Below are 13666 nucleotides of genomic sequence, written 5' to 3' on the forward strand. Positions count from 1 at the left end.
ACTAAATGGCGGGGGTATAGTTTTCCTTTAAACCAGATTGACTTGTCTGTGAGTGGCACCAACAATTTCACTTAAACTTATTCTAAACCTTATAGCTGCCAGAAACTGAGGCTTCAGACCAGACTTCTAGTGATGCCAGGGGTTTGGGCAATCCTGTTGCTAGCGGTGATTACCTCAGGCCACTTCCTGCTGGCAGAAATGGGAAGCCCCGTGAGTAATCCTGTACCCACAGCTATTGCATTAGCACAGATATGACATTTAGGAAATAAAACTTGGCGCAGAGACACAACAGGCCAATGGTGTGCATAGAAAACATGGAGCGAAAGTGAAAATGCTTTCCAGTCACAGTCACAAGGAGGTCTCTCTGAAATGGAACACAAACACTGGCTCTGTACAAGTGAATGTAGATGCCTGTGCTGCACTGCAGTGATGGTGCCCCACTGATAGTACAGGTATGGGATCCCTTATCCGGAAACCCGTTATCCAGAAAGTTCTAAATTACAGAAAGCCCATCTCCCATAGACTCCATTGTAAGAAAATAATTCTAATTTTTAAAAATGATTTTCTTTTTCTCTGTAATAATAAAACAGTACCTTGTACTTGATCCCAACTAAGATATAATTACCCCTTATTGGGGGCAGAACAGCCCTATTGGGTTTATTTAATGGTTAAATGATTCCCTTTTCTCTGTAATAATAAAACAGTACCTGTACTTGATCCCAACTAAGATATAATTACCCCTTATTGGGGGCAGAACAGCCCTATTGGGTTTATTTCATGTTAAATGATTCCCTTTTCTTCTGTAATAATAAAACAGTACCTGTACTTGATCCCAACTAAGATATAATTACCCCTTATTGGGGGCAGAAACAGCCCTATTGGGTTTATTTAATGGTTAAATGATTCCCTTTCTCTGTAATAATAAAACAGTACCTGTACTTGATCCCAACTAAGATATAATTACCCCTTATTGGGAGCAGAACAGCCCTATTGGTTTATTTAATGGTTAAATGATTCCCTTTTCTCTGTAATAATAAAACAGTACCTGTACTTGATCCCAACTAAGATATAATTACCCCTTATTGGGGGCAGAACAGCCCTATTGGGTTTATTTAATGGTTAAATGATTCCCTTTTCTCTGTAATAATAAAACAGTACCTTGTACTTCATTCCAACTAAGATAAAATTACCCCTTATTGCAGGCAAAACAATCCTATCGGGTTTAAATGATGCTTAAATGATTTTTTAGTAGACATAAGGCATGGAGATCTAAATTACGGAAAGATCCCTTATCCGTAAATCCCCGGGTCCCGAGCATTCTGGATAACAGGTCCTATACCTGTATTACAAATAAAGGCATGGGCCCCTGAACAAAGGTGCCCTGATAAACTCTACAACTTTCCCCATACTTCTTTCTCTGGCACTTAAAGGAGAAGGAAAGGCTATGTCAACCCCAACCCTGACAGTCTAACCTCATAGTTTAACCCTTCCATCCCCTTTACCAGTTTAGTTGCAGTCTCTGCACTCTCTCCAGCTCATTCATATCCTTATTAAGGACTGGAGCCCAAAACAGCACTGAAATTTTAATCTATTTTTCACATTGGACTTATAAATGTATAAACTCTGACACACTTACATACAAAGACAGACTATAACGTGTATAATACATACAGCAGAACTTATAGAGAGAGAAATTGTATTCATATTGTATTCATTCTGGGGGTATAGTTTCCCTTTAAACTATTTACTGTAGTTTCCCAAATCCCCCGCACCACTTGACGTGCATCATGATAGCTGCCCTGTAATTGTTTATTGGGTTGCAATAGATGAGGTGGGCAGTTCTGCTTAACGACTGCTATTTTATGTACAGACAGTACCCGGTGTATTTGCTCTCGTGCCGGTTCTTGGAATCAGCTTCACAAGGGTTTTGCAATAACCTAAAAGGGAAGTGATACGATGTCTCATTTACCAACATGAATGCATTTTACAGCTGATAACGTTACTTCGCTCAGCAGATGGTGCCGCTGTACTGTGTGTTCATACATGTCTGCATTCTTCTTCCAAATCATGGAAAATGCAAGGCCAGGGGGAATAAAGCCGCCGCTGGTAACTTTAAGAGCCAAATTTTCATTCTTTAAATGGAAGCTCAGCTTAGTTAGTGCCAAGAGCGCACTAGAGACCACTAGAGAGCGCACTAGAGACCACTAGAGAGCGCACTAGAGACCACTAGAGAGCGCACTAGAGACCACTAGAGAGCGCACTAGAGACCCCCCGAGGCGCCTGCTTCCTTCTGATAATGACTGTGACACCTCCCAATGGCCTCACTGCACTGTCTGCAGGGAATCAACTGAGCGATTGTAGCACTAGGATGTGAGCAGTTCTGCAAAGTGACATTTTAGTACAGGTATAGGACCCATTATCCAGAATGCTCGGTACCAAGGGTATTCCGGATAAGGGGTCTTTCCGTAATTTGGATCTCAATACCTTAAGTCTACTAAAAAATCAATAAAACATTAATTAAACCCAATAGGATTGTTTTGCATCCAATAAGGATTATTTATATCTTAGTTGGGATCAGTTACAAGGTACTGTTTTATTTCTACATAGAAAAAGGAAATCAGTTTTAAAATTCTGAATTATTTGATTAAAATGGAGTCTATGGGAGACAGGCATTCCATAATTCGGAGCTTTCTGGATAACGGGTTTCCGGATAAGGGGTCCGATACCTGTACAATGAAATGATTGTTGGTGTGATATTAGTAAGAGCAATCAAATGGATAAATATTTATAATATAAATATATTAAGGGGCACATTTACCAATTTATCATTTATTAAATTACGTTTTTTTCTGATGTGCGTTTATAGTACGAAAAGTTCATATTTGGTATTGTGGTGCGATCCGGAAGTTACGAAATTATCGTATCTAACGATCATAAAAGGTGCAAAAAACTTTGATTTGATTCTTCAGTGCATGATTTTGGAAGTCTCCCATAGGACTTAATGGCACTCTGCAGCTCCAACCCGGCCCAAGGAAAGTCTCCCATAGGGCTCAATGGCACTCTGCAGCTCCAACCCGGCCCAAGGAAAGTCTCCCATAGGGCTCAATGGCACTCTGCAGCTCCAACCCGGCCCAAGGAAAGTCTCCCATAGGGCTCAATGGCACTCTGCAGCTCCAACCCGGCCCAAGGAAAGTCTCCCATAGGGCTCAATGGCACCCTGCAGCTCCAACCTGGCCCAAGGAAAGTCTCCCATAGGGCTCAATGGCACTCTGCAGCTCCAACCCGGCCCAAGGAAAGTCTCCCATAGGGCTCAATGGCACTCTGCAGCTCCAACCTGGCCCAAGGAAAGTCTCCCATAGGGCTCAATGGCACTCTGCAGCTCCAACCTGGCCCAAGGAAAGTCTCCCATAGGGCTCAATGGCACTCTGCAGCTCCAACCTGGCCCAAGGAAAGTCTCCCATAGGGCTCAATGGCACTCTGCAGCTCCAACCTGGCCCAAGGAAAGTCTCCCATAGGGCTCAATGGCACTCTGCAGCTCCAACCCGGCCCAAGGAAAGTCTCCCATAGGGCTCAATGGCACTCTGCAGCTCCAACCCGGCCCAAGGAAAGTCTCCCATAGGGCTCAATGGCACTCTGCAGCCCCAACCTGGCCCAAGGAAAGTCTCCCATAGGGCTCAATGGCACTCTGCAGCTCCAACCCGGCCCAAGGGAAGTCTCCCATAGGGCTCAATGGCACTCTGCAGCTCCAACCCGGCCCAAGGAAAGTCTCCCATAGGGCTCAATGGCACTCTGCAGCTCCAACCCGGCCCAAGGAAAGTCTCCCATAGGGCTCAATGGCACTCTGCAGCTCCAACCCGGCCCAAGGAAAGTCTCCCATAGGGCTCAATGGCACTCTGCAGCTCCAACCCTGCCCAAGGAAAGTCTCCCATAGGGCTCAATGGCACTCTGCAGCTTCAACCCGGCCCAAGGAAAGTCTCCCATACGGCTCAATGGCACTCTGCAGCTCCAACCCGGCCCAAGGAAAGTCTCCCATAGGGCTCAATGGCACTCTGCAGCTCCAACCTGGCCCAAGGAAAGTCTCCCATAGGGCTCAATGGCACTCTGCAGCTCCAACCCGTCCCAAGGGAAGTCTCCCATAGGGCTCAATGGCACTCTGCAGCTCCAACCCGGCCCAAGGAAAGTCTCCCATAGGGCTCAATGGCACTCTGCAGCTCCAACCCGGCCCAAGGAAAGTCTCCCATAGGGCTCAATGGCACTCTGCAGCTCCAACCTGGCCCAAGGAAAGTCTCCCATAGGGCTCAATGGCACTCTGCAGCTCCAACCCGGCCCAAGGAAAGTCTCCCATAGGGCTCAATGGCACTCTGCAGCTCCAACCTGGCCCAAGGAAAGTCTCCCATAGGGCTCAATGGCACTCTGCAGCTCCAACCCGGCCCAAGGAAAGTCTCCCATAGGGCTCAATGGCACTCTGCAGCTCCAACCCGGCCCAAGGAAAGTCTCCCATAGGGCTCAATGGCACTCTGCAGCTCCAACCCGGCCCAAGGAAAGTCTCCCATAGGGCTCAATGGCACTCTGCAGCTCCAACCCGGCCCAAGGAAAGTCTCCATAGGGCTCAATGGCACTCTGCAGCTCCAACCCGGCCCAAGGAAAGTCTCCCATAGGGCTCAATGGCACTCTGCAGCTCCAACCCGGCCCAAGGAAAGTCTCCCATAGGGCTCAATGGCACTCTGCAGCTCCAACCCGGCCCAAGGAAAGTCTCCCATAGGGCTCAATGGCACTCTGCAGCTCCAACCCGGCCCAAGGAAAGTCACCCATAGGGCTCAATGGCACTCTGCAGCTCCAACCTGGCCCAAGGAAAGTCTCCCATAGGGCTCAATGGCACTCTGCAGCTCCAACCTGGCCCAAGGAAAGTCTCCCATAGGGCTCAATGGCACTCTGCAGCTCCAACCCGGCCCAAGGAAAGTCTCCCATAGGGCTCAATGGCACTCTGCAGCTCCAACCCAGCCCAAGGAAAGTCTCCCATAGGGCTCAATGGCACTCTGCAGCTCCAACCTGGCCCAAGGAAAGTCTCCCATAGGGCTCAATGGCACTCTGCAGCTCCAACCCGGCCCAAGGAAAGTCTCCCATAGGGCTCAATGGCACTCTGCAGCTCCAACCCGGCCCAAGGAAAGTCTCCCATAGGGCTCAATGGCACTCTGCAGCTCCAACCCGGCCCAAGGAAAGTCTCCCATAGGGCTCAATGGCACTCTGCAGCTCCAACCCGGCCCAAGGAAAGTCACCCATAGGGCTCAATGGCACTCTGCAGCTCCAACCTGGCCCAAGGAAAGTCTCCCATAGGGCTCAATGGCACTCTGCAGCTCCAACCTGGCCCAAGGAAAGTCTCCCATAGGGCTCAATGGCACTCTGCAGCTCCAACCCGGCCCAAGGAAAGTCTCCCATAGGGCTCAATGGCACTCTGCAGCTCCAACCCGGCCCAAGGAAAGTCTCCCATAGGACTTAATGGCACTCTGCAGCTCCAGCTTGGCCCAAGGACCAAACCTTGAATGAAACTTTCATACTCTGCGCAACAAATACGAAAGTACGAGAAAGTCCCGCAAATTAATGAAAAAATCTAAGAAAATATGCACAGTTCTAAAACTTATAAAAAATTTAAATTTTTTTTATTCGGACTCAACTGGACTCAATCGTACTTTGATGAATGTGCCCTAAATATATACTTCTAGTCCCAAGGTGCCAGCACTCTATCCAATATTATATGCAAGGTGCAAGATAAATTAATACTTATATAGTGAATAAAGTACCCCCTATTGTAAAATATAAGGATATTATAAGTCACCGAGGAGTTCCATGACCATATAAAGGCACAAGTCCAAAGGCTGAGTACTTTTATAAAGGTCATGGAACTCTGAGGTGACCTCTGATATTCTTATATTTGACAATGGGGGTAGACAGAATTTCATCACTAAGCTCCGAATATAACTGAGGACATCAATAGGCACCATTTATCATTTATAATTTACAGTTTGGTCCCATAGGGAAATGGCCAAACTGTATATTATATATTGAATAAAGTACCCCCTATTGTAAAATATAGGGATATATGACATATCCCTATATTTTACAATAGGGGGTACTTTATTTATTATAATACACAAGTTTCAGTGAGTCATGTGACAGAAATTACATCACTGAGCTCCGATTATAACCGATGACGAAAATATATATTTATTTAGTGAACAGCATCAATTCCAGTGTTTTTGGTCCTTCCTGGGGACCTTTTTCAAGGGCAATGTGTGCTATTGGCATTACAGTTTAAATACCCACCCCCTCCAGTGGATTAAGGTGCCAAATTACATCATAATTAGTAAAAAAAAAAAAAAAAAAAAGGCCTATCAGTCCTTATCATTATATCGCACAACTGGTCACTGGTTGGGGATCAGTGCTATAGATCATGTGTCGATCAAGGGGAGGAGATCTGGAAAAGTCCTTTCTCAGACAGGAGGCTTCTACATTAGAGTGTGTGACACCCAAAGGGCTCAATGGGCAACAACAGGCAAGCTGATGTTGGTATATCCTCACTTTTTGTCTGTAACAGGCCCCTGCATGAAAACTTTTTGTACGGATTGACAAACGTTCTTTCGCTTTGCAGGGTCTCTTGTTCTGTATCAGTCAGAAAATGCTACAGAAATTGCAAATAACAAATTATGAATTACATGATTGTAAGTAATGTAACCGTTTATTTACTATTTCGAGTGTGGACTAACACTTCACATGGGTGACACCTAGTGGTGAATTGGGGGCAACACATGAAGATAAGGACTGATAAGGAACTGATAGGCTTTGTGACATGCTGACTGCTTGTACCTGTAATTTTGGGGAGAATTAGCTATGGTAGGCAGGTATACAAAGGATCAGGAGCATAGGGGACAGGGACACCACATGTCACATCACGTTTTTCCTCTCAAAAACATGTTTATTTGGGGCATCTCCTCCCAACATAAACATAACCGTTCACAGTTCATCAGCAAACCGTTCATCAAACAAGTTTATGATTTGTCCCTTCTTCAGGGCTCTCACCTTCCAGGGTAACTCTCACACACTGGAACCTTTTCCCAGACTTACCTTTTCCTAAGCCGCTTCCATGGTTGACAGCATTAGCTGCTGCACAACCAGGCAAATTACCTGGCGCTAACTTTATCCCACCTTTAACAATGGTGGAAAATACACCAAACAGTGTTCTTACTGCTTGTATCTCTCACAGCTTTTTTTCACTAATTATGATGTCATTTGGCGCCTAAATTCACCGGAGGGGGTGGGTATTTAAGCTGTAACTCCAATAACACACATTGTCCTTGAAAAGGTCCCCAGGAAGAAACAAAATGTTGGAATTGATGCTGTTCACTAAATAAATACATATTCTTTAACAAAGAGAGTGCTTATCCAGCTAATAACCATATATATATGGTTATATACTGTGCATATATACACAGTATATATATATAATATGGAAAGCTTTGTTAAATGGCCTTTCATACATGGATTAAGTTAATACATCTTTAATGTAATTGGTTTATCATCTAATAAATCATATATTTTTTTGGTTACAGATCATCAAAAATGCATTGGTACAGTGTCATACGAGCAGTACATATTATACTGTTATATGCATCAGATGTGCATCTCTGCTACTGCGGGCAACTAATCTCCTCAAAAAGCCTTTCCACCGCCAATAAAGGGGATCACCGGTGGAAAGACCTACACATTGCTTGCACAACTTTGCGGGACCTCGGAAAACCTAAGCAAATAAACAGAATATACAGTTTCTTCATCCTTTGTTACCAGTTGACTTAACTATTGGCCTTTAATACATAAAGGGCATACATTAAGACTCTGATGTTCAACACTATTTGGTAAGATGTTTTCATTTGCCTGTATTTAAGCTTAACGTTGCATATCTCATATATTGAACAGCAGCTTCCTGTTCATGTTTCCTGCATGTCAGCCATACAGCCATATAGGTCTCTACTCTCTCCTATCTCTTCCTCTTTCACTGGTCATAACTATATCCACTAATAGTCCCACACATCATTGGTGTGCCTCACTGGTATGCTCTGTATTATATAATAGCTCGGTTATACATTGGGAAGCCATTTGGTTATTCAGCACCATGTATGGCAATGTGGAGTACGTGTGTCCAGAAAGGAGCCCGGCACCACCCTTACCACAGATCAGCTACTCAGGTAATTGCAACTTTCCCTGGCCTCTGGAGCTTACAGTCTAGTGGAATAGTGATTGGCTATTGGAGATTACTATGGATGACTATTAATGAGTCCTGGCTTTAGGCTATAGACATTTTAACAATGAGTGTCTACTTCAGGTTGTTTGTGTAGAGCGATATAATGGTACTTCTGTCACCCAAGAGTGAAAGTAGAATTTATGGGTGCCTTGAATAGAATGGGTGTATACAAGGGTACAAAACAAGGGTGTATTTATGAAATGGTGAAAACAGAGTTTCAGAGGTTCATAAATGTGCCCCCAAAAGTGGATAGAGACCTATGAAATTTCAATTTGGGCATCTGGGGCAAGATCTCTTCACCTTTTGAAAAATATCCCTTGTTTTGTTGTTGATTAAGGGCTCTGGCACACGGGGGAGATTAGTCCCCCGCGATAAAACTCCCTGTTCGCGGGCGACTAATCTCCCCGAGTTGCCTACCCCTGCCATCCCACCGGCGAACATGTAAGTCGCCGGCGGGATGGCAGACGTGGCGGGGCAATTTCAGGGAATCGCCGAAAAAGACTTGCGAGTCTTTTTCGCCGATTTGCGCGAAATCGCGCCGCCGCGTCTGCCATCCCACCGGTGACAGGGAGTTTTATCGCGAGCGACAAATTTCCCCCGTGTGCCAGAGCCCTAAGGGTGCCTCAAGTGTCTCAAAGGTGAAGAAACACTGAGCTACTTAGTAGCAACTACTTTTTCACGGCTACTAAACACCAGAAAATCCCCTGCCATAGACAATAATGAGAATTGCCTCTGCTAAAACACACATAGAGACAATTATTAAATGATCATCATTGTCTATTTTAGTAGCTACGTCAAGTAGCTGCTACAAGTAGCTCTGTGTGTCTTCACCCTAAAGGATTAATAATGCTACATATAATGAAGACTCTTCACAACTAGGTCAAGTTGTTATCCTGAGTGACTTCAAATATCCAGATATTGACTGGAATAATGGGGCGGCCACGTTACCCTGTTTCCCCGAAAATAGGACATCCTCCTTTTGTAAGGCACCCCCCTGATTTTTCACCCCCCTCGGAAAATAAGGCACCCCCCGAAAATAAGACACCCACCTAGGGCTGGGCGATAAATCTGTACTGTATTCTTCTTCATGGAAAAATAAGACATCCCCTGAGAATAAGACCTAGTGCATATTTTGGAGCTTAAAAAAATATAAGACAGTGTCTTATTTTCAGGGAAACAGGGTAGTAAAAAACAGGCAGTTTGTAACTATGCTAAATGTCAACTTTTAATCTCATGTAGTTCAGGGAACTACTAGGAATGATTTTCTTTTGGACCTGGTAATAACTAATAATACAGAACTCATCTGTAGCATTTGGGTGGGTGAGCATTTAGGAAATAGTGATCATACCATGGTCTCCTTTGAGATTATGTTGTTGAGACAGCTCCATAAGGGAGTGAAAAAATACACTACATTGTACATGTATGAAAGACACTTCACGGGATTAAATACAGAAGGATAATTGAAAGTCTTTAAAATGCTGCTTAACAAAGCTGTCAGTATATTCCCTTGAAAGCAAGGTAAGGTGTTGTGTGAATGTGGTGTCGTTGTTTAAAAAGGAACCCCGTTCTCAGTCTGAAAACTATAGGCCTGTTAGCCTGACATAAGTATAAGTATATAAGTATATATAAGTATATACTTATATAAATTGCAAATCACTATACTATGAGTTTGTTTCAGCATGGTTTTATGAAATTGCCTTCAATGAGGAGGTGAGCAGGAACCTAGACTAAAGCATTTAATACAGTACTGCATTGAAGGTTAATAATAAAATTAAGGAATATTGACCTGAAACATAATATTTGTACTTGGAGAGAAAACTGACTGAAGGATAAATTGCAAAAAGTCGTGGTAAAAGGAACATTTTCTAATTGGATCAGTGTGGTTAGTGGAGTACCGCAGGGGTCAGTCCTTGGTCCTTTGCTTTTTAACTTGTTTATTAATGGCCTTGATGTTGACATTGTAATTAATATCTTTAATTTCATCAGTGTTGCAGGAAATAGTGACACTGTTCCTCAAACATGATCTGCTGATTGTATCTATATGTGTCTCCCTATTATACAAACACTGACGGCTCGTCTGTCCTACTCTCCCCAGAGGACAGTGATATATACCTGCAAGAGGATAGTATTTATGAACCAGTTTGGGACAAGGAGAGGGGAGATAACAAGAGAAACTGGCTAAGATCTCCAAAGTTCGGACGTAAAGCACAGGACAAAAAAACCTGGAATGGCGGTGAGTAACAATATTGGTAACAATACTGGTGAGTAACAATATTTACATAGCTGTTTTTGATATCACTAAGGACTTGTACTTATATATGCATCAAATCTGCACGCCACAGCCCCTCCTGCTTTCTCACTCACCCCCACCCACTCATTCTCTGGGCTCTGATTGGGCAGTACCAGGGCCAAAGGGAAGACAGCAGAGGCATGTATCTAAGCTCCTAGTGTCCCTTCCCAGTTGAGCCCCAGTTTAGGCCCTGGAACCAGGGGAAGCTGTACTGATGTTGAGCCAATCCAAATTACTTACTTATGCTGGATAATGAAATCATTAACTGATGTGTGCCCCCTGAACCCAGTAGGGATGCCCCGCAAGGTTGAGGCTTTGGTTCCAGGAAGTCAAATATACAACACTAAGGGGGTTATTTATCAATAAATGTTTATTTTGCACCAATTTGGAGTTTTTCTGCCCTAAAAAATTCATGAATGTGAATAATGGTTTAAAAAAACAAAACAATTTTTCTATATTTATTAAAAGCAAAAGTAATGGACAATTTCATCCAACTAAATTTTTTGTATTCAGATTTTTTAATAACTATGGTAACAGGAAGAAATAAATCACACACAATGTTGCAGAAGAGAACTTTATACAAAAGATAAAATAAGAACTCTTTAGTTTCCCCAGGTAGCACTACCTGCCCCAATGTGCCTCTCCCTTTGGATAAAGCAGTTGCTCCCATGTATATTCTTTTCTATGGCAGGACAATACAGAAGGAAGATTCGATTGGCTGTTCTTTCTGCTGGTTTGGTGCTGATTGTAAGCCTCATCCTGCTGGCCGGGGGCTTTGCCAAATGTAAGAATAAGTCTTGTACTGTAAGTAACAACAACCCTACCCACATGGAGCCTGATACACTCTTTCTATAAGAAATACATGATGCAGCAATGGAAATAAAACAGGTGTATCCAAATATCAGTATATACTGTATAACAAGGCACTCAGAATGATATGAAGACCCATGGAATCCTAACAATGTTTATTAAATGTCTTACAAACAAACTCCCAAATGATTTTGTGGTTGAGGACCCTACATAAAAATGAACTGTAAGACTCAGTAACTTCTAGTTACCGTTCTGCATAGTGACACTGAATATTTCTTCTAGACTCTGCGATGGTGATTCAAATGGAGGCCTTGGAAGAAAAGAAGCAGAAGGCATTGGCTATAGGTTAGCGTAAATTTCAAATAACGTTTAAAAAAGACAACAATCAGTAAAATGTCCTATTAACTGTATATCCGAAATCTTACCCTCACAGGCTCTTTCCTTATATATAATGAGGCACACAACAGATGTGCCGAGGTGCGGAACTCCTCCTCATCCATGGACCTTGAGCTCACCACATCCAGCTGTAACCCAACTTCTCTGTCCCAACTGTTCCGCTGGCTCCCAGGAGCCAGGATCTTCAATGTGGAGGTGGAGCTTTGTGTGGGAGTGAGGGGCAGAATTCAGAGCAAGACTGTGATAAGACTGGTTCCCTGCGAGTCCCCACTGGCAAAGAGCTGGGTCTGTACTAATGAAACTCTGCTTGGTCTTAAGGGAGAGAGACTTTACTTCAACTATGGGAACAACTTTAGTGGCATTGTCATGCTTTTTGATGGCAATGGGATCTGGAGTAGGTGGAGAGCCCAAGATCTTGATGGAACGCTGCAGAATGGGGGGGTCTGTGCACAGATGTGTGAGTAAGTGAATACCATGGCTGCAATTAATTCATGAATTCAGTCCTTACAAATATATTTAACTGTCATGAAGTGGAACAACTGTCATGCTTAGTTACATACAGTCTGCATCTCGAAGAGTCATGTGTGATACATGATTGTCCTATAACAAGGGTTAAATTGTAAACTTCAAACTGTGCCGTAAGATATATTGTTAAAGCACCATCTCTCTCCTGGTACCCCTATCAGTTGATATAGAAAGCAGGTTGTTGATTTTTTGGACCAACATCTGGGCCATAATTAAAAGTATAATTTAAATTTGAAGCTCACCATCAGACATGGAGACCATCAGATGTTTCCTGCAATATTACTATGAGTTAGTAAACCTTAGAAAAAATGAAAGGTCACATTATTCTGGGATTTAGTGCTGTACAATAAGGGTGAAGACACACAGAGCTACTAGTAGCAGCTACTTGTCATGGCTACTAAAACAGACAACGCTGATCATTTACTGATAATTGTCTCTGTGTGTTTTAGCAGAGGCAATTCTCAGTATTGTCTATGGCAGGGGATTTTCGTCATTTAGTAGCCATGACAAGCAGCTGCTACTAAGTAGCTCTGTGCGTCTTCCCCTAAAGGAGAAGGAAAAGTAAAATCACTGGGGAGTGCCAAGTAATTGTAATTGCTTACCTTATACCCCAAGTTGGTGTTCCTATTAGGAGAAAACGAGCTGCCAACGAGCGATCCTCTTCCTTCCAGGGCCGACACATGAGTACAATCACTTGGGGGGGGGGGATGCCTAACTTTTGGCACCCCCCAGTGATTTTACCTCGGCTTTTCCTTTAGATTCCATAAAAATTAAGTAACAAGTAACAAACTCCAACGGACAGGTAGAGTAGAAAAGTAAAGTTTTTATTTATTCCAACAATATGTTAATAAAGCCTTACGCATTTTGTGCCTCCCTGGCACTTAGTCATAGGCTACTCAAATACACACAACGGAAGCTGTTTCAATGTACATCAACCAATGAAAATCAAGGGGAGAAAAAGAAAAGCCCTGCATGTTTCAACCATAATTTGGTCTTTGGGACACAAATATGAAGGCCAAATTATGGTCAAAAAGCATAGCTCTTTTCTTATGATATAAACCTTATTGTTAATAAACTTTTTGATATTTATTCTTACGTGTGTGACCCTTTTCTATTTTTTGTGAGTTTTCTATTCATCTTCCAATCCAAATAGTTGCCTGGTTGGGTAATAAAACACCAGATAGTAGTTTAAAGAATAAGTAAACCTTTTTTTTTTTTCTATGAGTAAAATTACTCTAAACAGCCCCCAGAATTACCTACCTTTGTCCCAGCATTCTCTCTGACCTGTTTCCTCAGTCAGAAGGTATTCTTTTTGGTTGCTTCCATGTGCAGAGTGAAGCCCCGCCCCCACT

General features: G+C 43.3%; 1 protein-coding gene across 2 annotated transcripts; it reads left to right on the forward strand.

Moving 5' to 3' along the window:
- Positions 1 to 7617: 7617 nt before the first annotated feature.
- On the forward strand, positions 7618 to 12703 carry LOC101730320. 2 transcript variants are annotated; one of them, XR_004221883.1, is made up of 5 exons: positions 7618 to 7907; positions 10389 to 10526; positions 11275 to 11367; positions 11676 to 11738; positions 11827 to 12703. XR_004221883.1 is itself a non-coding variant. In XM_004918845.4 (5 exons), the coding sequence occupies exons 1-5, from the start codon at positions 8165 to 8167 to the stop codon at positions 12252 to 12254; spliced, it is 795 nt and encodes a 264-aa protein (XP_004918902.3). In that variant the 5' UTR covers positions 8035 to 8164; the 3' UTR covers positions 12255 to 12703. The 2 variants fall into 2 exon arrangements, 1 of the variants encoding a protein (XP_004918902.3); XM_004918845.4 differs by lacking the exon at positions 7618 to 7907 and adding an exon at positions 8035 to 8237.
- The last annotated feature ends 963 nt before the right edge of the window (positions 12704 to 13666 follow it).

Source organism: Xenopus tropicalis, chromosome 3 (assembly GCF_000004195.4).
Source record: "Xenopus tropicalis strain Nigerian chromosome 3, UCB_Xtro_10.0, whole genome shotgun sequence".
Taxonomy (NCBI): Eukaryota; Metazoa; Chordata; class Amphibia; order Anura; family Pipidae; genus Xenopus; species Xenopus tropicalis.